This window comes from Centroberyx affinis, unplaced genomic scaffold (assembly GCF_046629955.1).
Source record: "Centroberyx affinis isolate AG114_WGS23_722 - 3 ecotype Tasmania unplaced genomic scaffold, CSIRO-AGI_Caff_v1 ptg000948l_1, whole genome shotgun sequence".
In the NCBI taxonomy this organism is placed as follows: Eukaryota; Metazoa; Chordata; class Actinopteri; order Beryciformes; family Berycidae; genus Centroberyx; species Centroberyx affinis.
This window is the reverse complement of record NW_027279522.1, coordinates 318,909-344,584: the sequence shown is the minus strand read 5'-3', so window position 1 is coordinate 344,584 and position 25,676 is coordinate 318,909. Positions and strand designations below refer to the sequence as shown.

General features: G+C 42.7%; 1 protein-coding gene across 1 annotated transcript in view; it reads left to right on the top strand.

The window, feature by feature from the left end:
* Positions 1-4,686: 4,686 nt before the first annotated feature.
* The window catches only part of syngap1b (synaptic Ras GTPase activating protein 1b), a 96,289-nt gene continuing 75,299 nt past the window's right edge, over positions 4,687-25,676 (top strand). Inside the window, exons 1-2 of the mRNA XM_071521984.1 lie at positions 4,687-4,719; positions 20,493-20,598. Of these exons, the coding sequence (XP_071378085.1) occupies positions 4,702-4,719; positions 20,493-20,598 (124 nt within the window). The 5' untranslated portion in view covers positions 4,687-4,701. The remainder of the gene's footprint in view (positions 4,720-20,492; positions 20,599-25,676) is intronic.

Here is a 25,676-nt window from a genome sequence, read left to right as displayed (position 1 = left end):
CAGTTTACTGTCGCCAACTAGTGGCAGGAAAAAAAACCTGAAAAACTGAATAGTGTCCTTTTGGTGGTTTACAGGATTTTGCATGTCATTATACATGCTACAGTCTTTCCCACTTCCTCTCCACTCCTCATGCAACTTGTATTTTTCAAAATTGTGCAGTGGAAAGGATGAACAGGAAGGATGAAATCATGACCCGTAAATGCAACCATATCACAATGGCCTATATTCATGGCCTTGATTTTCTCCATCCATCCAAATTATTCTTTTTAAATTATATTGCATGTGTGCGTCTGAACATCCCCAAGAGGATTCTGCAGCAATGGCCACTATGTGTGCGTGTGTGTGTGTGTGAGTGTGTGTGTGTGAGTGTGTGTGTGTGTGAGTGTGTGTGTGTGTGTGTGTGACCATCCCTCAATGAAAAAGGCCCAGGTTCAATTCCATAACATCAGCCATTTGTCCAGCTGAAGTGCCCTTAAGCAAGAGTGAAGGAGCTGAAACCTTTTTACGCAAATTAGCCTCCATGCTTCATAATGAAGCATTGCCTGAATCGTCCGTATTAATAAGCTGTGCTTGTTTAGCAGCTCATCTATATTTCAGCGGCCCGATTCATAATTCAAACAGGAACCTGAAAGATCAACTCAGCTGTTATTTTGCCACAATTAGAGCGATTGCCTGTTGTGCTTTTCCGCTCTGGCTGGGGACGAAGCAGCACTGTAACCTTCAACTGTCTGGCATCAAGAGAGGGTGAGAATTTGAGAAATGCTTACGCGGTAAAAGGATCGGTTGTGGCGGGGCGTAGTGCTGCAGTGCATTGTGGGCCGCGAGCGACTCTATCTGGCTCGCGTTCAAGAGCGGAGAGCGATGAGGTGCGGCCCGTGTGCAGAGCCTCAATCAGTCACCTGCAGAGTCTGTTTCCTCCCTCAAACACTTTGCCCGTCCAGAAACATTAAGCAAAGGGTCAAAGGTCGCTGTCAGAGAGATGAATGTCAACTGGAGGCCTTGGCTTGCATTTGCTAATAAAGTGTGTGTGTAATGGGTCAAATAAAGTACAGTCTTCTCTCTCCTTCTGTGTGTGTGTGTGTGTGTGTGCCAGCCTTGTACTGCAGCCTGCAGATATGCTGTCTGTGTGCGAGCAACTGGGGGAATGTTAACTTTGGCTCGCTCACACACTGCAAAAGTCCTTCTTAACAAGTTATTTAATCCAGTATTGACTTTAAAAATCATATTTTACTATAAACAGGTGAAAAACTCAACACAAATCAAGAATCCTGAACCAAGAGACATAGTCCTGATACTAGTGGAGCGATCAGTCTTATAGGGAGAAATTGTCACTTGTATCTTGAAATTCACAAAATTGTAAACAAGTAAAATGATCTCACTCAATCTGCAGACTTTTTTCACTTGTTTTAAGAACCAATACCAGTTTAAATGACTTATTGAGATTAGGGGTGGGCAATATATCGATATTATATCGATATTGTGATATGAGACTAGATATCGTCTTAGATTTTGGATACCGTAATATCGTGATATGGCATAAATGTTGTCTTTTCCTGGTTTTAAAGGCTGCATTACAGTAAAGTGATGTAATTTTCTGAACTTACCAGACTGTTCTAGCTGTTCTGTTATTTGCCTTTACCCACTTAGTCATTATATCCACATTACTGATGATTATTTATCAAAAATCTCATTGTGGAAATATTTTGTGAAAGCACCAGTAGTCATCCCTACAATATTGTCACAATATCGATATCGAGGTATTTGGTCAAAAATATTGTGATGTTTGATTTTGTCCATATCGCCCAGCCCTAATTGAGATCAATACTTCTTGCAGTGCATTGTGGCTAACTTGTTTCCAGGCTTGTTCAACCCGACTGTCTCAAAAAGGAGGGGTGGGAGGGTGGGGGAGGGGGTGTCTTTGAATCCCAGCATCAGGCGGGGATAAAATGAGAGAACTGCCTCAAGACGTTTGCTTTTGTATCCGTGGTTGAGAATGAAAAAAAAAAAAAAAAAGAAATGCTCAGCGGCGTAGTCAGCAGCATGTGAGAGACACTGGTGTTGCCTCTCGCTTCATGGAAAAAAAAAAAGGAAATAAAATGGTGAAGCAGAAAGAGAGAGAGATAATGTAAGGAGGAGTGTTGGGAGGAGGGAGAAAAAAGCGAGGTCAATATTAGAACAACAGATGAATCGAGAGAGGCCCTTTAGACGCAGATGAGAGAGAGAGAGCGAGGTGCAGTGGGGTGAGCGATTCAGAGAGAAAGAAAGATGGGGCAGAGGGAAGAAGATGGGTAACAAATGACATTATTCCTGTGTATTAACCTATGGAAAAGTCCTCTAAATACACAATAACACTCTGTAAATACTTCAAATGTGATAAAATGTGGACAGAGGGCAACTGGATACACTAACATAGCGCTGACGCAGTGTTATTGCGTGCTTATAACACTTTTCCATAGGTTAAAACACAGGTTAGAGCACTGCAGTATAAGGCCAGAAGATGAAAGTTAAAGGCACACTTGGAAAGTAGCGAGGAGAGGGAAGAAAGACGGGGGGTAAGAAAGACAAAGTGCCTCATTTGGAATCGGTCCTCAGCCGCACATTTTTCACTTAAGACCCAGTCAAAGTTACTGCTACTTATGAAAAATCCATTTTAATGTCTCCAATAATCTGTGATCAATTTCTTTAATTATCCGAGGCACAAATCCCACAGATATCTTTTTTTTTTTTTTTCATTTTCTCTCTTGAAATGATCCTCAGAATCAAGGATAACGTCTAGCCTAGTAGTCTCCCCCCCCCCCCAGCCAAGGAGGTTATGTTTTTGTCTGTCAGTGGGATATCTCAAAAGCTAATGAACGGATTTCCATGTAATTTTGTTGGACAGATCGGCCTTGGGCTAAGGAACAATTTATTGATCAGGCTTTTGTTGGTGATCTGGATCTGGGGTTTCTGCAAATTAGACGATTGTTATTTATTTTTTTAGCCACGACTATGAAACTAGCAGAGATAGAGACTTGATTTCAAACTCTAAGGGTATGTTTGCTGGTTCAAGAAATCGATTTAACTTAAAATTTAAGTGATAGGAATGATGTGTTTGGATGTAACAGCAAGTTAGAGAATTGTTCAGCGTTGGCAGAGGTTTTGTGCTCAGAGTGCCTTCTATAAATAAAGCTCAAAGAGCGGCTTGCTGGTTCTTTTTTTATGACTGAACATTTTGTGTGATGGGAGCTGCACCCTCTCTGGTTTATTCAGGTCTGTAGCGTTTCACAATGCCTCCTCCCTTTGCGCTTCCTAGTGCCACTTTACTCTTTGCCTCAGGACCAAGGGGTTGTCCGAGGAACTGCCTGTTTTTTTGTTTTGTTTTTGTCTTTTTTGTCCTGCTTATGTGAATGGGACGAGGTCAGAGGAGGAGGCAGGGGGGGAAAAACACAGACATTTTCTCTGGACAAATGAATTATAGGAGATAATGGAAAGCAAACTGTAGTGTGTTCAAGCCTCGTAGGTGTGGGTCACGGGAAAAAGTAAAAAGGGTTTGAGTAGCACTAGAGCCATCGCTCATGACTCATGTCCAGCCTTTTTTTTTTTTTTTTTCTCAAATTGCTCCAATTGATGTTTTGGCTCCATAATGGGTTGCATTTACCTCTGGTGAGTGCAATAATTTTGTAAGTTGTCCCTAATCCACTGTTTACGCATTTTACTTTCTGTGAGTATTTAGTTCCTCTCATCCTGTGCTATCTGTTATGTTTATGGGAAAAGTAAATCTTGGCCGCTTTTATCCAGTGTCTATACTGTAAGTTTATGGATTTAACTCCCCAGAACCAGGGAGTGTTTCTAGCATGCTCTACTTACACTGCAAAAAAACATCCATCTTAATTAACAAGTCATTTAATCTCATATTCAACCATCAAATCTTATTTTTCTTAAAACAAGAGAAAAATTCTGCCAATGAGGTAAGATAGCTCCATTTGTTTCTAATGCAGTTTCACTTGTTTCTAGAAATGAGCATTAATATCTTGAAACAGGAAATCAGGAAAAATGAAACTTGTTTCTACAAAATTCTTAAAACAAGTTGATTTGCGTTGGAAACAAGTGAAATTATCTAACCCCATTGGCAGATTTTTTCACTTGTTTTAAGAAAATTATGATTTTAGGACTCAATAACAGACTAAATGACTTGTTAAGATGGCTATTTTTTGCAGTGCATTGACCTATATAGCACCATTATATCTTATGTCTAATGACCTCTTTCAAGCAGACCTGTCACTCCTAATGACACCCGACACTGATGTTATGAGGACAGGCATGTGTCACAACATCGCAGCCCTCCTGCCAATGATCCTAACTGACCTTCTCCTTCCTCTCCTCTCTCCTCCCTCCTCCCTCCACCTCCCCCGTCCCTCCTCTCTCTCCCCCCCTCCCGGTCCAGATGCGAGGTGTGCCGTCCCCCCCTCCTATCATCATCACCATCATCGTTCCCACGCCCACTCCTTCCACGCTCCCTCCTACGACCGTCCCTCTCACGAACGCCCCTCCTTCGACCGTCCCTCCTTCGACCGTCCCTCCTTCGACCGTCCCTCCTTCGACCGTCCCGCCTACAGCCGTCCCCCGCACGAGCATCCCACCTACGACCACCCCCCGCACGACCGTCCATCCCACGACCGCTGGAACCCCCGTCTCTGCGTGATCTCCGGAAATCAGCTCTACATGTTGGACCAGGAGGAGGTACTGTACCCTATAATTACCGTACACCAGGAATATACTGATACAGACACTGGTACTGGATAAAGAGCTGATACCAGGTGAAAGTATGGCATTAGCATGAGAAAATTACCCCTTCAACAAAAATCCAGTACCAAGAGATGTGAGAAATCAAAGCAAAATTACCTGCATTTTCTGCCTTTTTCCACACGCACACAGAAAAATACAGGTTCCAGTTTGCACCTGTATTTTCCGTTCGCATGGAGGAATTTGGATCTCTCTAATGTAGAGAAACAGATTATATCTCACTCATTTTGACTTTAAACTGATGTCTGTGTCAGTATTCTTCTATAAAAGTCATGGATTAGATTGAGGTCAAATTTGGTATCAGCCAGTAACTAAAGTTTAGGATTTGAAACTGGTTTGTGAAGCAGGCTGATGACCTGAACGTTGCCAGTTTGAATCAAAACGATGTTGGACCACCGTGAATGAGAAATGGTTTCATCTCCCTCCACAACTGCTGCCAAAGTGTCCCTGAACAAGGCTCTGAACCCCCAGTAGAAGACTGTGGTTCTACTGGGAAGCTCCCAGCTGTGAATGTCTGTTACTGTGTGACTGTAAAGCAACCAGGGCGATGATGAAAGTGCATCTTCAGTCAAGTTTCCATGGATAAATAAAAGTTCAAAAACAGAGTAAACATCTTGGCTAGAGTCCCAAGTCAGTCTCAAGCCTTGAGGCACAAGTTTTAATGAAGAACACCAAGTCAAGTCAGAACAAATCAAGAGTCCAGTATCAATATCTTAAAAAAACAAAATATCTAGGACTTTTCAATGCAATATGGTTTTAATAGGATAAAAACTTGGAAAGTGCATCATGAATTTGATTTCTATAATTAGTTTCAACTTCAATAAATATATTCAATTTAAATAAATTCAACCTTTAAATTAAGAAAACAGAATTTAAATTCAGTCGTCTGGTAGAACAAATGTCATAACTTTCAATCTAAAGTCATTTACACAAACACAAGATCTTTTGTCAAGACATTAGAAACCTTTTCAAGTCATCAAAGTACAAAGTCAAAGTCAAGTCACCAAGTCACCAGAACCAAAGTCAAGTCTCAGGTATTCTCTTCATGCATCAAGTCAAGCCCCAAGCAACTAAAATTGTGACTTGAGTCCAAGTCATGTGACTCTAGTCCCCACCTCTGGTAAAACATTTATTTTCAAGCCTCCTGTGATGCAGTTATTGTATAAAAATCGCACACCTTTTACATCACAGATAATATACAGTACAGTACTTACACATGCCACTTAATATACTGGATGCTGTTGGAGTCACGTAACACGCTGCGGGAGGTTGACACACAGTGCAAGACAATGACACCGCATTTTGAAAACTGACGTTGACGTGACACGGTACACACATTATGCATGCACATCCACACCCACAACGTCAGTCAGACCTCCGCTCGCTGTTAAAGGCAATGTAATGTGCTGCAGCTGTGTGTAGACATATGAAGTCGGGAAGATTTTCTGTCTCAGTGAATGTTGCTCTGTGACGCCTCCATGCACTGGTGTATGAACATGACATAGGCACTCATGTACCTCACAAATAACTTTTTTTTTTTAGGTCTCCTTGGGGAAAACGTAGGGATTTGAGAGTGTGTTTAAGCTTGGCCTGTTAAAAAGACAGTTTCGCACTCTCTTTGTACTAGTTAAAGGACCCTACTTTTCAGCTAATATCTACTAAAAACAGGTCAGGGAGAAAATTTATCCAGAGTCTAGCCGAGCTGAGGACACTCGAGCTTTCCTGGATCGCTGTCGCCTTAGGCTCGCTTTCGGGGGGTTCGGTTTCAAGGGCAGTTGTTAATTCTGTGGCAAACTTTTGGCGATGGTCCTCATTGTGTAACTAGGCTAGACCATAACTGTGTGACCAAGATCCTTAAAGGAAAAATCTAACTTGGGATGCCTCTTACACTGTTAGATATCTGTGATGCATTCCAGGAGTTATTTTGTGATGAATTCTGATTAAGTGAAGTCTCTTTTTTTGGTGTACCCGCTTTCCCTCAACCTGCCTTGTCTATTTCTACTTCAGTTAGTGATTTCCTACATTTCCCAGAATGCCTTCCAACAACCCCCAGAGAACAAGTGTGGACTTATTGCATTCAGCTGTAGGTTATACGTGTAGGTAGAGAGAGCAGTAGCGAAAACGATAGCAAAGGCAAGAGAGCGAGAATTTTTCCAGTCAGTCGCAAAAAAAAAGGGAGGGTGGCTCCCCATGCTGAAAATGCAGCATGTCTTGTGGTTGCATTGCATTCTGGTCTATTGAGGCTACTGTCAGTGGAGAAATCGGTCTCTCTGCCTCTTCTACGATGGATTTCTCCCTGGATGATTGTTGAACGTCGGTGCGAAATGGAAAGTCTAGAAAGAAGCCCTCGCTCTTTGATTCTGAGGGTCTGACCCCAAAACCTGACGTTTACCATTGATGGTTTAGATTCATCTATGTCTGGCCATTTAACCGTGGGAATAAGAAAAATACACCAAAAAACAACAAAATGGACTCCGAAATGCAAAGTACATCGCCAATAACAGCGGTAAAGTGCTTCAGGGTGGATTTTTCCTTTAACTAAACTTAACGTATTACTTAGCATTAAGCTAATGCTATCTTGGACATTTTCTTTTACCTGCACATGAGCCAATTTCTAGCTCCACCTGTTGTTTGGCTGTGAAAGCTTTATTGCTTTTTCAACCTCTGTTTATCCAGGGAAGGGTTTGGCAGGCGGACTCTTTTTCAGCACTTTCAACACATTCACACCTGGGAGCGTCAGTCTGCTGCTGCTAAACCAGCTAAGAGCCTTGCACAAGAGCACTTTGACAGTAATTGCTGAGCGAGGGAAGAGCGGCCCCTCATTTCATCTCTCCGTCTATGTTTTCCCACTTGGTTTTGGGTTTGAAACTGCCATTGCAGCGTGTCAGTGTTGGTCAACTTGACTGTTTTTTGTTTTTTTTTTGTTCCCAAGATTGTTTATTGATGTACAAACTTCTTGAGGTGCCTCTTTTACTTGCTGCAGCGTGTGAATGAAATCCCACCTTGCTCTCCAGGCCAGGAGAGGGTACTGTTCCTCAGCTTTTCCACCTCCAAAATTTCTTTACACAAGAGATTACACAGTTTAAGCCAAGGCTACAGATTTATATCTCCGCCATAAATGGACCCGAGCCCTGTAAAATCCAAGAGGTCACATCCCCACACTTAACACTTCATTATTCCACAATATGCATGTTGATATTATAGTGTTTAATTTGCTTTATGTGGCCGGTTAAAGTGATGTAGCATCCGGGTGGTGACTTCACTGTAGTGTGAGCGCGTGGCTGCCAATAGTATTTCTAATTGTCATCACTCAGAGGAATAGAGCGCTCTGTGATCCTGATAAGAGGCCTGTACTGCTCTGGAGGGACTGAATGGAAAGCCCAGGTCAATTAATCAAAGGCCTATCCCTGTCTAATTGTGCCAATAAGGCGGCAGCTGCGAGCGGATCGGAGGAGGCAGGACTGACGCGCTGATAGCCGTCACCTCGGTGACGGCGAGAGGCGTTAAATATTCATGCCTGTCACTCACCTCATGCAGAGCGGGCGAGCTTCTCTCTCTCACTCCCTCTCTCACTCTCTCTCTCTCTCACACACACACACCCTTCAATTTATTTCCATTCGTTTTAGATGGCTTTAGCGGCATGGCAAAAAAAAAGCAATCATATGTTTAAGGTGGATCAGAGAAGGGCCTCGCTCTTTCTCTCGCCCCCCCTTGCTCCCTCCCATGCATTTATATATCAGCCCATCTTACACACACCTCTCTCACCTCTCTGATTTTCTATTTGCCTATATACTTAGCATCTAGGCTGATCATCCCCCTTTCCGTTCCCCTCCTCTCTCCTGTATCCCTCCCTCTCCCAGGCTCAATCCTTGTTTTAATGCCCTCCATCGATCCTTCACTCTCACCCTTTCATCTCATCTGTTCTTTCCCTTCCCTTTCCTCTCTCATTCCTCTCTCTGTCTCTCTCCACTGCTCCATCTCTTCTTTTTCCTCTCCTCCCCTAACCAATCTGTTCTCTCTCTCTCGCTACCTTTCCATCTCTCCCTCCAGCCCTCTCTGTAACTCTCCCTCCCTCCCTCCTTCTCTCTCCATTTTCATCACCTACCACAGTTTCTCTCTCTGTCTATTCCTCCCCTCCTCCCTCTCTGCCTCGCTTTACCTCTCTCTCTCTCTCTGTCTTCCCCTCCATCTCTTCAACCTTCTCCTTCAGTTTTTCCTACCCTCACCCTTTTGCTTCTCTCTCTCTCTCTCTCTCTCTCGCCCACTCTATTTCTCTTCCTCCCTCTTGATCTCTCCATCCACCCCCCTCTCTCACATTCTCCTTGTCCATCTCCATCTCTCATATTTCCTCCCTCCCTATCTCTTTCTCTCTCCTCTTCCTCTCCATATCTCCTGCCCTCCCTCTTTCCCTTCCTCTCCATCCCTCCCTCCCTCCTCCTCTCTCTCTCTCTCTCTCTCTCTCTCTCTCTCTGGGGTGACTGGCAGCAGTGTTTGGCTCTCCCACAGGCCAGCTGTCTTCTGTGCTCCTCATAGCTCCATTCAGTTGCCGCTCGCTTTTTGTTTTGTGAATGACGGGCATCAGAAAGACGCAGGAGGGACCTCCTCCTGGGGAGCCGAGGTGCCGCTTCAGGGAAGAAGACTGCTCTGTTGTGTCTTTTATGTGTCACAATGGAAATTTGTGTTTTAATTGTGCGCTGTGTAGCCCTGGAGTCCTGCTGGGTCGGGCTCATTGCTCCGTTTCCCAGTGGCGGAGTGGAGGCATTGCATAGGGTTAATATGGGATTACACTCTGCCAACACCCTCGAGTCACTTTAATTGTGAGGGATAATAGATATACTGACATGATATATTGTCTCAGATGCTCTTCTTGACACTGTATATCAGGGTCAGAAATGAACGGGGGCTCGTGGCAAAAATACCCTTGAAAGTTCATAACATGCCTGTGAAATTAAAAATGAGAGGGCAAAACATGCCCCCTTTAATTAGGCGTGCCCTTTTTGCAATTCACTCTGTTCACATTTTTCAACTGAGTTGTCATATTCATGCGTGAATGTGACTGCAGTCCCCCTTGTTCCACCGAAAGTGATTCGTGGGAGCTTTTGACCGGAAAAATTGAGCAGTTTTTGGTCAGAAAACACTCGAGCACGCAGCCTGAAGCAGAAGAAAATATCTCTGATTGTTATTCAGTTTAAGTTATGGTATATTATAATTTAAAATAGAACAAATCTTAGGGGTACAGATTGAGTTTTTATTTGCCAATATGCAATGCAAATGTATTATTGCATTGGCCCTGAAAAGGACCAAAATGCCCCTAAAAATCAGATCAAGGGGAGAAAACATACCATCTGAAATAAAAGAGTTTACTGACGCATGCAAAGGAACAGTGCAAGATGTAGCCTACTACAGACCATGCACTCTATTTACATGTCACATATTCAATATTCAATTTTCTGTTGCTGTGTGAGTTTTAGTAGGCATATTGCATACACTATGGTTGCAGAAGGAAGTGTAGATTTAACTGCTGTGTCTGACTGCTTGTGCATTAATCCAGTGTAGCATGAGGATTTTATACAGAATAGAATGAGATGCATGAGATAAATGATGAGTTTGGAGAGCCCACAATCCTGTGGCTGGGATGATCTGTGATGATCTGGATACACAGGCAGGCATGAGTGTTCAGGATCCACTCCTCCTTCACTCCCAGTTTCCTCACTTCTCCGTCTCCCTGCAGGCTGTCCTGCCTCCTAACGGCCTGTAGGGGGAGCGAGAGGGCCGGCGGTGATGGCTGCCTGCCATCCTCTCCTCCTCCTCTCATCTCACATTGATCGGAGGTGACAGAGTTTCATATACCACCGCCATGCACCAGTGCCCTGCCCCCCGAGTCATGTGTCCAGGCTGCACTGCCCCAACTGTGCCAGCGTTATGCAAGAAACCAAACGGCCACAAGCCTCGGTTAGCATTACCAGGAGGAAATTTGCATCCACACAAAAAAAAAGCCACATTTATCTAACCATATTATTTATGGTTGTTGTATCCCTCCCTCTCTGGTAATGGTGACTCCTTCCCTGGCCATATGTTGGTGGTGGCAGTTGCAGCGTTGACTCTGAAATTGAAAGCATTAGAGCGTGCGCCGGTCAGCAAATAAGCCAAAGCACCGTGGAGGCTGTAGCCTGTAGCTACTGCTGTCACAGTGCATGAAGTGTGGCTCAGAAGTGGAGAGCATGCTTACACATGTATGACCCCGAGGGACCTGCTCAGAAAAAGATTTATTATGTAATGAAGGTATGTGGGTGGGGACAGTCAGGAGAGAGGAGAAAGGTTGTTTCTAGTTAAGTAAGCTGGCTAACCTAAACCCCTGAGGCTATGTAAAAAGCACTCAGCTCACATATTACTTGGTATTTCAAGAAACTATTACATGCCATTCAACTAAATAAAACCCTCACTCACTCAAAAATGAAACAGTTTTCAAAAGGTCATTCTTTACATACAAGGGATTAAATGGCTTTTATCTCAGCGATGTGATTAATTTGCCTCTCCCTGTGGATAGTGTACAAACTTCTTTCTTCAATACCTTAGAGGCACGCAGAGAAAGGGGAAAACTAGGCCTAATTTGTCTCCTGCCAACTTACCAGGAGCAATTGCCAGATCTAGATGACCTTAGAAGCAATCCCCTGCCATTTATCATTTTTATTAAGAAGAACTGTGGTTTGCCAAGTCTGTCCCTGTGGGACATGGACACTCACAGGTTTTTAACTTTTTCTGTGCGCTTCCTGTCTACAAATACATGTAATAAACCAACTCAGCTATCATCTACATTTACATTTGAAGTGTTTAGTGGATGCTTTTATCCAGAGCAACCTACAATCAGTGCAACAGTAGAATAAGGTAATTCCTAGATCGCCAACGTTGCAAGCAAGCAGTGCAAGGGTAATTTATTTCTGTCTCTTCTCTCTCAATCCTCTCTTTTCAGCATTTAAGAAGAAATACTGTCTGGAAATTTGGTTCAAACCGTAACCAAGTGCGACTTTGTCCTGCTCATCATGCATTTTACCTGCATGATTTCCACAGTTGAACAAAACACACTGTAGTCAGAAATTTCAGTGTGATGTAACTTCGCTGCTTGTTACCGCATTATCCCAGCACCAGCCACAAATAGTCGGATTCATTGTAATAAAGACAAAGACAGGACAAGCAAGTATGAATCCTTTTCTCCAACACCCACGTCTGATTTACATCACAAATAAAGACAGTTCTGATCCCCACAGAAGTATTTAGAGATGCAGCGCGAATGGCAAAATCTCAGCCACTGCTTCTGTGTCTGAAAGGCCAAAAATGGTCAAAATGTCAGCGCTCTTGGTCTGTGCTCTGTTGTGTGTGTGTGTGTGTGTGCGTGTGTGTTTGTGTGTGCGTGTATGTGTGTGTGTAGGATCATTGTGTGTTTTAATGACCGTTTGCCGTGGCCAGTGCCTGAGGTCAGGTGGACGAGGAACATCTGTCCGTGAAAGGACGTTATTGAAGGTCTGAAGGACAAATCGTGCTTTTGGCCACCACAGCCACCTGTCATGATGCTGCGGAGTGTGTGTGTGTGTGTGTGTGTGTGTGTGTCTTTCTGTCTCCCTGTGGTGAGGCGAGAATTGTATTTGTGTATTTGTGCATGAGCATGATCATATTTTTGTTATTGCCTGCATGTGTGCACTAGTGCATGTGCACATGTGTGTGTGTATGTACTGCGTGTGTGTGTGTGTGTGTGTGTGTATGTATGAAACAGTTAGAGACCCAGCAGTGTTTGATCACTGCCCTGTTAGGAAGCAATGGATTACACACTTGCCGCCTCACTACCTTTCTCTGTACACACACACAGACACACACACACACACACCCTCTCTCTTTCTCACTCTCTTTTGTGCCCTCTCTCTCTTTCTCTGTCTTTCTCTCACACTCACATACAGACACACTCTCTCTCTCTCTCTCTCTCTCTCTCTCTCTCTCTCTCTCTCTCTCTCTCTCTCTCTCTCTCTGTCTTTTTCTCTCACACTCAAACACACACACACACATCGTCCCAACATATTCCCCGCTCCTCACAGCTGGGCCTGGGGAAGCAGTAGTGACATATGGGCCAGCCAGCCTGCAGCATCGCTCAACTCCCCACGCCAGGCTGAGCAACAACACCCTCCTCCCCCCTTCAGATCTATGGCAACCCCCCCCCCCCCTCCTTCCTGTCCCACCATCCCAACTTCCATCCTTCCCTCCCTCCTTCCATGCCACCATCCCTCCATCCAGCGCGGCGGCTGCATGGTGACTGAATTGAAACGTGAAACGTGTTCATTTTTAATTGCCTGACTCTTCTAATTCTAATCAAAAATGTATTGATTTCCATCGCGCCCATTGCGGCAGTCGTCACAGATGTTTAAATCCATCTGGTATACCATTTACAATTCAAATGGAAAGAAATTGATTGCTACGCCAGCAGGGTCAACAATACCCAAACGTGGCCCAGAACCTTAAATGAAAAATCCACCTTGGGATGCTCTTATACTGTTAGATATCATCAATTTGCGATCTTCAGTGCATTCCAGGAGTTACTTTGTGATTAAGTGTTGTTATTTACTTTTTTTGGCGAACCCACTTTCCCTCAGCGTGCCTCGTCTACTTCTACTTCAGTCAGTGATTTCCTACATTTCTCAGAATGACTTTCAACAGCCCCCAGAAGAGGGGCGTGAACTTGTTGCATTCAATCAAAGGTGGGTGTATGGGCGTATAATAACTTGAAAGTGTGATCATTCAGCTGTGGGTTATATACGTCTGGGTGGAGAGAGCAACAGCGATAGCAACGGCTTAAAGCAAGAGAGTGAGAGTTTTTCCAGTTGAGAAAAAAGTGTCTATAATCAGAGCCGCGCCCCTCACTCAAAATGCAGCATGTCTTGTGGCTGCATTGCATAATGGACTATTGATGAGAAATTGGTCTCTCTGCCTCTTCTACGATGAATTTCTCCCTGTATGATTGTTGAATGTTGATGTAAAATGGCGGCTCTAGAAAGAAGCCCTCGCTCTTTGATTCTGCAGGACTGACCTGATGTTTAATGTTGATGTTTTAGATTGTGACAAGACAACATTTTCTGCTATCAAACTCCATTGTAGCTGCTTCGACAGAAACGATGTGTCCAAAGCACTCTTCCCATACAAAAAGTACAAAGCCTTTATTATATATTTGCATAGCATACACATCTTAAAAACATTTAACCTCTTCTTCCCTGTTGCCCCCGCCACTGGGTCCATCATTACAAACACAGGCTGCACGGCCAAGCTTTGTTCAAACGCACAGAACTTTATTTCAAATTCTAGTCAAGATAAGTTTTCCAAAGACACCAAATGTGTCATTACAGGGAAATGTGTATAAAATGATGCACAAACATATAGATTTTTTCCATTTGATGTAATGGTGCAGCCATAAAAACATGGCGTCTTGTAGTTGAATATTTCATTCAATATAAGCAGCTAGAGCTTCAAGGCAGAGTTGGAACGAGCAGACACAGAATATGGATGTGACACTGTTGTACAGTTAGGAATTTTTTTTTCTAACTTTGAAGCTACTTAAGGGGAAATTTAAGGGTAAAGTCAGGAAAACTCAGTGTACAAGGGGTTAAAAAGCACTGACACGTTGACACATACATCGCCTTCCTCAGGGTGCTATTGTAGCTGCGTTGGAAATATCTTATTGTGATGTCAAATCCTCTACGTTTGGACAAAATGGACCTAGAAATACAAGGTACCACCAATAGCTCTTTTGATAACAGCAACAAAATTATTTATTTTTTTGTGGCTTTTCCACAAAGTTTCAATCATAAGCCACTTTTATGTTTGTAACTGATATCTGAAATTAGCACACGCCCTTGCTCTCTCAGGTTTCAGTGCTTAATAATGCCCCCCCTCTCTCTCTGGATGCTGAGTGCCGGCCTGCCAGCTTCCTCTGCCCACTCATGGCAACCCCAGTGCCAGCGTTATGTCACGTCTCCAGCTGCAGTCCGCGCTGTCCTTACCGCGCCCTCCAACCAATCAAACGCTGCCACACGCGGACTATAAATAGCCCCCAGGTGTTCCCCACCCTGGAAGCAGGGGTGGGATGCTCAGTGGTGGGCTGATGGGTCAGGATGGGGTAGAAAGGTATTCTGGGTCGTTTCCATAAGTCAAGTTGTCAGTGATGAATTGCGCTGGATTGGGGAGCAGTAGGGGAGGCGGTGAGTGGGCTTGTTCTTGTTCAAGTGGATGTGATTGAGGGAAATTACCATGTTTAGCGCCTTGTAATTGGGTAGTATTGACATCTAGATGGCTAGTCAAGAATTTAACTTGTTTAGAGTCATGTATTTAAGATAATTTTAGCCATGTCTGTACAGCTCATGTTCTCAAATACGTAGAGTGAAATGTTTCAGCAGGAAGAATGTATCCAAGGCACTCTTCCCATACAAAAAGTAATAAGCCTTTATTATTTATTGGCTAATGAATAGCATACACATCCTACAAATGTTTAAAAAGCATTGATGAATTGTGGCACATACAATACATCTCTTTCCTCAGGATGGAAGCTGTGAAAGAGTAACAGGTGCCACAAATAATCTCTGTTAGGTCACATGACCAGGAAATGGATGTTTTGTCACACACCCATCGCCTACATTCACATCCAATATCTACATACAATGTTTCCAATACAAAAAGAAGAATACTATTCTCCCCATGCACATAAAAAAAGGAAAAAGTACAAATATAAAAAACATTATACTGTGAAATGTTTGGTTCCTCTAACTTAGATTACAGTCGGTAAAAATAGAGGGCTGAAAATGTTGTTCATCTGCATGAGAAAAGACACAAACCTATATGCCTCGGCTCACAAAATACATATTTTGTATCCTACTCACAACTCATAGATAAAAGTGAACTCAGCCCATTTGTCTCCTCTGGAATCCATGGCAACAGCTGAAGATCTGGACAGAAAGAAGCATCACTTTAACCCCGCTGAAAATCTTCACCACTTTCCCCTCAATATCAGCAAAAAACATTCAGAGAGATTATCTGGAGTCTGTGTCTGCTACTCCTCCATACTGTTTTTTCCTCCTCTCCCTTGATTCCTCTTTTCATGGAGCTGGCACAGCGCTCATTCCTGCATTATTCAAGCACTTTGCTAATTGCATGTATTGATACCCCCATAAAGCAACATGCTCGCACTAAAGCTACTGTACATAATATTTTACGGTCCTGATCAATGAAGAGTTGGTAGAATGCGATGTTAATCCAGGTTTATTGTTACTCATTGGCAGTAAAACATATTCAATTAGCCGAACAGAGCGCTCGGCCGTTCTCTGTCGCCGTTTCCTAGTTTAATCTGGCAGAGAGAATTAAAGGAGGTTTAGAGGGAAGCTGGGTGCACTGAGAGGACTGGGATTTAAATTGAAGCCTGGTCTCCTTTTTTAGTTGCATTTCTGGCCTAATAACAGTATGGCACTCTGGTATAAAGTGACACCTAAAGTTAAGTCCTTGGTTGACAAAATAACACTTTTACAGAGTGGAGTCTATATCATTTTGACAGTGAATGAGTTTTTATTTTTTCCAAAACTCATATATTGTTTTGGAATAGAATTCTTCATTTACATTTTTTTTAACGTGGATCTCTTGGCATGGAGTCACAACCATCAGCATTAGTGGCCCTGATAATCCATATAGAGGACTTTCAGGTGACGTAACACATCCTATGGCGGCCATATTGGAGGTCTACAACTCTTGGGTAACAGTGGCTGTGAACAGTTGATTGCGTATCTATAGTAAACGTCCAACAGAATTAAACAGATGTGGGTAATTTCTGTGCTGTTTTTGACAGGGGAACTGATCATTTCACCACAGATACGTCAGACCAATTTTGTGTTTAGATAACGTCAGTGAATGTTAGCTAATCATTGTCTTGTTGTCAACGTATCTGATTAGCGTTAGTAGTGGCTAGTAGTCACATATTAACAACATTTGTTGCTCTGCTAAATTAGCCTGCTTGGCTTGATACCTACCTAGCAAAGGCAAAAAACAGCTTTTTGTTCAGGTTAACCAACGCTTTTCAAGCTACAGCTCAGTGGCTTGAAGAAGTGTAAAAGTGTTTTGGACTAGAAGCTAATGGGGCAAAGGCTAAAGACAAGATAGTTTACTGTGTCACAGTAACCTGAATTTGAAAACAGATCTAGCTTATTGGAGCGTTCACTGTTACTTATAACATTATTGAATTGTCCTACACCCACACCACAACTATCTCCTTCAGGTGCCTCTCTCTCTCTTTCTAGCCCGGGGCCATAAACACAACCAATCCTCCAGCAGACCTGCATGATGCCTCTAGACACGATTGCTCAGAGATTTATGACGCAACTTCAAAGCTTCTGGCATCCAGGCTGTTCTTCCAATTCTTGTTACTGATAATTGCAAACAGGCAAAATGACTTTCTGAAAGGTACAACATCATTCACTGAAGAAAATTAGATGATCTGGATCTGTGATACTGGATGTGTGAGTCACAAGCCTGTAGTCAGCTCCACCAATCAGAAGTAACATAATAGTTGTGTCAAGCCTGTATCCGCCTCTGCCAGTCAGAAGTAATGCATTAACATGAGAGTCAAAAGTTTAATTAAGTCCAAGATGGCAGCAAGCCAGTGAAGAATAAAATAGAATCAAATATTATAGCAGAATTGTAAACTTACTACTTTACACTCTTACTAGCATTAGATTTGCATTGGTGTGTGTTGGGTCAGTGTGCTTCAAAGTCTTGCCCCCCCATGTTAGGGATATGTCACGTTCACCTCATATCGGATTTACTGTAAATACGAATTGCCAACTGGGAAAAAAACATTCATGTTAGCCTCCTAGTTGTAATTACAAAGCAGGACAAGTGGGATTTTTTTTCCCCACTTGGCGTCACAAATTGCAGAAGTGTGTCAACACAGGCAGCAAACATGGCAGTAAATCCACTGCTGTTTGGCAGTCTAAAGGTAATAAAAATTAACATTCTCAGCTATTTTCACACTAATATAATCAATTCTACTTACGAAAATCAAGCAATATCTGCTGCAGTTTGTTTATGGTTGATTTTAAATTCATCAATAAAAATTATTTGGGATGTTAATGATTTATTAAACATGTGAACGCTGCCAAGTTGCAACAACAAAGATGTCAACCCATTATCCCACTTCTTCCAGCATGATGTGAACACGGCACTATAGGAAAATACTTTATATATTGGAAATGTAGCCAACAGCTTCAGAATACTGTTCATTTGATCAGGGATTCCTACTAGCACATGTTCAAAATGCGCCCTGACATTGTAAGCAATATGCTCCCAGCATATCGTAAAAAATAGATAAACAGCAAAATGTAACCTCTCAGTGTATAATTGCTCAAACAAAGGGACAAGACGACTCGGTAAAGACACACACACATGCTCTTAGCATGCTCGTACCGGACTCATAAAGAATGGATGCCGCGCACTCCATTTTTCATCAAGGAGGTTGTACTGTCATTTCATCGCAACAAGCAATATGTTGGTCCCAGGCAAGCAATGCATTACAATGTAGTTTTATGTAGTTTGGTTGCACCGAGTGAAAAAGTACAGAGTAATCAAAGAGGCAGATGATTTATGACACTCGTCCGTGATTAAGTTGGATAAAAAAAAAAATTCACTTAAACAAGATCCTGGTGCTGTGATGTGAAGCAGCTTCTGGTTGGCTGCACTGACTGTGGATTATTCAAGGAGAGATGTGCATTTTGTATGCGTGTGTGCGTGTGTGTTTGTGTGTTTGTGTGTGTGTGTGTGTGTGCGTGTGTGTGTGTGTGCATGTCTTCACATATGTCCAAAGTGATACAGATATAGCGTGGTAGTGGAGGATAGCAGTGCCTTGAAGTGCACCAGTGTATGAATTACATTTTTAATGTAGCCTCTCTTAGATGCGCACACATGTGCACATACCAAATAGCCCTTTTTGTATACACTCACACATGCAGACAACACACACACACACACACACACACACACAAAAGCACGCACACGCTCCGACACACTCCCATTCAGTTGCTCCTTCTGAGTGAGTGGCACTCGGCTGTCTTGTGGGACATATGGCTCGGAGTGACCTGCCAGTGTCCTTCTCTGTTATTGGCTTGGCCCCAGAGCCCCTCAGGCTGCACTATCCTGCACCGCTCTCTGCAGTTAGTACCACCCTCTGACATTGGCTCTCTGTGTTCACACCGGCTCCTTTGTGCCCCAGCGTTGCATTTCTGTAAGTCGCTTGTCTCGCTAGGACACACTCGGAGGCGCAGCAGTATTGTACCAGAACACAAACAAGGCTGTAACCGTTTTCCACCGAGTCCTTGACTTCACCCTCTGTGTGTTGGGAAGGAAGGGAAGGATAGTGACATGAATTGATTTCCAAAAGACTGGATATCCAAGTTGGAAGAAATCATCACCTATAAGTCCATCTTTAGTAGTCGAATTTAGTAGAATTAGGAAGTAGTAGAATTTGTTGTAATTTTGAGCTATTGGCTGTTTTATTAGCTCAAGTGTCTTTTTCAAATGTCTCATTTTGGAATGAAACCCATCACATATTTCTTTGTGAACTGCGGCCCGGTGCCAAAAATACTGGTCTTGAGTTAAGATTTATCGGTCTCTACTTTATAGTGTGCGCCGTATTTTTTCTGTGAGCGTAACATAAACCACTGTGATGTTTCAAAAGGAGTAGTGTTTCTGATTAGTGTGGCACATTCTCCCATTTATTTTCCCTCAAGTCTCACTTTTATGAATTCAGGGACTGTGGGGCCAAACGTAGCGCCGCTGTGAAGTGTGGTTTATTTTTATTATTTATATATATATACTTTTTTTTTTTTTTCTTGCCTGCAGACTTCAGTCTTTCCAGATCATACTATGAGCTGCTGTGGTGGATGACATCTGAGAAAAAGACATTTTGAGTCCCATGTTGTTCTGATGATCAGCTTTGTCTCTTACTGACTAAGCCAAGTCAGTATGGCTGTTATTTATGTTGAAAGCTCACAATGTGGCAAGAAGAAGACGCTGATGTAACTGGTGGCATGTGGGCTGCGTCAGACCCAACATTCACCCTAAACACTCTGCCTAGATGAATTTCTTGTTTTCTATCTGCAGTTGCTTTCAACAGCCTTACCACTATCTAATATACATCTATCTGGTATCTTAAAAAACAATAATAAACATTTGATCTTTTTTTATTTGAGCCGATTTAAATCTCTTTTGGTTAAACGCTGGAGCACCTGGAATCTGTCCTCACATAGTTATCTGCCTAATTCAATCTATTCTCCCATAAACTGTTTTTCTGGGTTTAAAAAATGTCATCAAGGTACATTAAAATAAAATTAACATCTAAGATAATTGCAGCCTCTATTGTCTTCTCCTGCAGCTGTAAGTCTAAATGTATTTGTTGTTTATCCAGCACAATGTAAACACAGTGATTTCTTGCATGCACTAAAGAGAGAGACAGAAAGAGAGAAAGAGTGGGCAGATAATAGAAGTGTGTGTGCGTGTTTGTGTGTGCACGCACGCACATACCATACGAGTGTGTGCAAAAGTGTGTACGTGTACATATACTGTAGTGTATAACCTGCTCTGTACAGAACTTGAGGATGTGTGTGTGCTGAGTGTATTGACCTTGTGCTCTCTGTGTGCAGGTACACCCTTTGCTGATGCGCGAGAGGCGCTCAGAGTCTCACAGGAACAAGCTACTGCGACGGACAGTCAGCGTTCCTGTTGAGGGAAGGCACCATCCTGAGATGGGTGAGCGGACCAACCTTTAACATCAGGGGTTTCATTCCAAAATGTTCTATCCAAGGTCTTAACGCAGTCGATAGCTTTGATAGTATACAGATCCATAACGTGCTTTACTGTCCTGCCAGCAATCCTTTTGTAAAGACCTTTTTCTCTGGCATCATATCCAATTTAGTTGTGATCAGAGGACACTTTTCTGAACGCGCAAGCACCTTTTCTTCAGTTAATTTCATTTTTATTTTCGTGCATCTCCTCCAAACCATGTGCCTGGTGTTGTGGACATGGTGTGTTTTGGGGTGCTGCCCTTGGCGCTTCTCAGCTTTATTTCAACTTTAGCTGTGCTGCGCATTACGTAAATATCAGACAGAGGAAAAAATCAGCGTAGCCTGGAGGGAAGTAAGCAGCCTCTTACAGTTTCCCGGTGAATAACGCCAATTTCAGCAACATCCTCTGTTTCGGAACGAGCTCCTCACCCTCTTCTTCATGCACAAGCAGAGCCATCGCTGACTTCCTCTTGTCCATTTTTATTTTCAACAAAACATTATCCCCTTCAGGTTAGCTAGCTAACGGTAATTACATAGTTGCATAGCAACGAGAATAATGTAAAGCTCCTTGCGGCCTTAGAGCTCTCACTCCCTCTGTTAGAGTGACGCTCACAGCTTTGCTCTGCGTTTGAGCAGGAGATAAAAGCTTCCTATCTGATCACGGCCTGAGGCAGCTGTTTTCTTTCTACCAGTGCTCTATCAAGTATCCTTTTGTCAGCTTAGGTGATTTAACAGTTATCTCGTTTTGGAATGAAACTCATATATTGATATCTCACTAAGTGTACATATCGCTGTCTCTCTCTGTCTATGTCTATGTCTGATAAATGTTTATTTCTGTCTCCACTCTGCCTACAGGCCTCAGTTCTTATTTTTCCTAAGTCATCTCCACTTTCTGCCACTCTGGCTTCTCTCTCCCTCATTTCCTTTTAAGCTTTTAAACTTTTCTGACTCTTCGTCTTTCTCTCCCTCCTCCTTGCTTTCATCTCTCTGCGTTGTCCTCCCAGACTCTCCTCGGACTCTGTGAGTCTGACCCTCTGAGTGCTGCTTCCTCTCTTTGTTTTGCCTGACTCAGTCTCTCTGGGCCCTCTACAAATGTCCCGCTCAGTTTCTCCCTCTACCTTCGCCCTCCACCTCTCCGTCTCACTCAGCTATTTTAAGGGCCTCCCTTGCGACGTCCTCCGTCTATGATGCTGCCTCCCTGCTCCAAAAACAGTTGTGCTGATTCAACTAGATAAATATTTCCCTCAGTTTTCACTTGCACATGGGTAGCTGTCCGACCTCCAAGCGGTCAAGCACTGACACATCGACTGACATGATCCCGCTGCATTTTGACATTTGCTGACACAGCAATGCCAGTTCATATCGCTCGCACGTAAGAGCATTGTAAACACGCTCACGACCGCTACGGGCCATAGCGTACTGACACTATTATGGACCATCTGTGGCGCTGTGCACATCGTGGCCCCGCAAGGGATTGTCCTTGCCAAAAGGGATTGATGGGCCCCAGGCAGCCGCTAATTAGCAGATCAAAGGAAAAATGGGAGCTGTCATAAGGCCACGGTTAGGGATAGGGCATCAGGGGAACCGCCTCTGACACCATGACCCATTTTAGCAAATCTCTGACCTATAATGTTGAACTGAGATGAAGGTTCAGTGACGATGGTAATTCAGTCTGAGATGTGATTGTGCAAAATTGTTTCATGGGTCACTGTACGTAGATATGATACTGTATAACCTAGAAATGCTTCTTTTGAACTGGAAAGGTCTAAAATGCATTGAATTCGTGACAGATTTAGACAATAGGGATGGGACGATATGCTTATCTCAAGATACGATCCGATATAACCACGATACGATGCAATAAATAAAAGTCAACAAAGTATGACTCTGCAGAAATCTGTGCCACAAATCTTTCTAGTGATGGCATTGGTTTGCCAGAATGTAACCAACAATTTAAAAATGTCATTACAAAGTGCAAATAATGTAATATCAATGGAGAGCTTGTGAAGTTGTGATGGTCAGTCTATCCCATTTGTGATTACTACAGCAGAATAAAATGTAGCTAATATCTCGTTTCATTTTTCTGCCCCACGATACGTATTGTCACATTTATGTATTGCGATATACTGAATTTCAATATATTGTCCCATCCCTATTAGACAAATATTTTATGATCACTCTTTCATGGCAGAGTTCAGGGTGTCGCCTCTGACTTTACAGTTACCACAGCATATGCCATTTGGTGTATGCTTTTATCAAAAGTAGCTTACAATGACAAACGTCCATTCACTTTCAGCATGGGAAAACAAACCCTAAGCGTTACTGCTGTGCTCGACCCTTGATGGTAATTTGTCTAGTACACCAAAAAACATCACGACTGTGGAATTTTAAGGGTTAGTTGCTATGGTGACAACGCAAGCCTGGGCAAAGTGTGTGTTAACTCAACTAACCACTTCCACTAACTGTGCACAGATGTCAAAACTTTTGACCTAAAGACAGCAGCACCTTGTAAAAGACCAGGAGTGACAACTTAATTCAGCTGTAAGTAGCCTCCACCAGTTTTCCACTGATTAGGGTGACCACATTTTCAAACCCCCAAACCGGGACCCTTAAGTGTACCGCACGTTCATGTATGCATTATGTATGCGCTTATGCACGCACCATAGGCGTTTTCATCAGGATGGGGGACAATTATTGCAGCGCTTAGCACACCTTGTGACTGCACCTTTCAACACCATGGACAGAGCCTCAGCAAACGAAAAATGATGTTTTGTCTCCAAAAATCCAAAAAAAGACAGACTTTCTCTTCGGCATGACAGCTAACCGTTAGCGTACTGACAGCTTCTGTCAGACAGAGCCATAAGCGTCATAGGCTAGCAACAGCCTTGACAACGACACATTGATTGATTGACACACATATAGACAAATCAGTGTTGAATTCAGATGCGTTGTTTATGTTTTTTGATTGGGTTAGGTAATAATGAGCAGGACAGAACATGATAAACGTCTATGTAAGCGCTGAAAACAAGTATAATACTATTATTATTATTTTAATTGTGGTGAAAACCGGGACATTTTAGTGTTTTACAGATATTTGTCTGGGACTCGGAACACCCATCTTGAAACCGGGACAATCCCGGACAAACCAGGACGTCTGGTCACCGTACCACTGCTTTGGTTCTTGCTGCAAAACCTCTGGCCTCAGCGTCTTGCCATAAGTCAGTTTATATCATTTTTATGTATACCAACGGTACACATAAAAATGGCCGCCACTCCGACCATTCAGAAACATTGATTTGAATGTGAATGACCGTTCTATCCATTCAAGTTCTGTGACAGGACTACTGGAGCGATAGGATCAGTTGCCTCAGTCGAGAGAGTCTCAACCCCAAAAAAAAGGCCCAAACCAAAAAAAGGCCCACTATTCAGACTCTATTCAGACTCAGTGTGAAACTCCAGATACTGCAGCTGCCAAACACCCATCCATGTGTTTATGACAACTTTGATACGTCAGCCTCGATTCATCATTCATCACGGGGTAAAAGCTTGCGTCCTTTTGGTTTTGATGAATGGGGACATTTGACAACAATCCCAGCTGGATGCCTGATGTAATGACACACTCAGATGGAAGACATTTGGCTCTAGATCTGCGATTAGTCAAACACACGACGCCTCAATAGGTTTCCTGGCTGCACTGTAATGTCACAACACACCAAGCTGTGCAGAGCCAGTCATTTTCCTTCTTCATCCACTTTCTTGCACCTTTAAGGTTTTTGAAACATTTTCAAGATGAGGTAATTAACATATAATGAAGGCATTAATTTTGCTAGATAATTACAGTGCGGCGTAAGCATTTTATGCAAATATCTGGCTTAATTAGCGTTTCATGATTGTGACAGGGGAAAGTGATATTTCTTAACTAGACAAGAAAATTGAAGAGTTTGCTCCCTCTCGTATTTGTTTTATGTTTGGTCACAGATTATTACCAGTGCTAATATTCAGATTCAATTTGAAAGGACTGAAGTAGTGCTTATGCATTTATTAAGATGGATCTACATTATATATATATATATATATATTTGTGAAAGAAAATGTTTGGCCAATAATCACCCAATCACAACGAGAGCAAGGAATAAACTTTTAACCTAAACTGTTTTCTGTGTGTTAATCAAATGAAAAGTAATTAATTCCAGAAACAGTCATGTCATCAGTGATTTAGTGGTCAATAATAAATGTGGGTGAACTTTCACCTCCAGCCAACCACCATTACAAACACAAATCAGTTATAATTTATGACAAGCATCAAATTGTTTTTTTTTTCTTCCTCTTAAAAAATCCTATCCTCATAAATTACATCAGGTTGCTAGTATTTCAGTATGATGTAAAGTCTGAAATCATATCATGAAGATTTACTTCAGGCTAAAACGGTGGGTAAACTGTATCCTGCAAATGGAAAAGTGGGTAAATGTAGGGTTTAAATTTAGAGTTTAGGTGTGTTTACCCTCCACTATATCCCTGCTTGTCATGCAATTCACTATTTATTGCAATGAGATGGTAATACAGATACATTTGGCGTTTTTTTAGTGTGCTCCCTGTATTCATTTACTGTAAGCAAAGATTCTCAACTTTAGCAGGGAGTGGTACAAGCCAGAACCAAAGCAGGTGGAGGCTGGGATGGTGGAGGTAAAACACAGTCAGTTTTAACACATCAGTGGTGTGAGTCAAGCACGCTGATGTCACTGCCCTGCCTGAATTTAGGTTGGTCGACTGACCCATTAGATTATGAAAACATAGACACCAAAATCATCCACGTGTCCCTGGTAGATTGTCCTCTCCGGTGCTCCATGCTAACACTTTAGCGTACTTTTTAGCAACTGGCATTATCCAAAGAAGAGTCACCTTTTAGTAATAAAAGCATATTTTATGATATGGCCTCCAGATTAATAGATTTGGAAAAATGAAATATCATTAAGTCAATATAGCTGATGCCAAGTTTATTTTTGGAACTATTTCAGGTGTCCAGTCATGTATTTATCTGCTGCG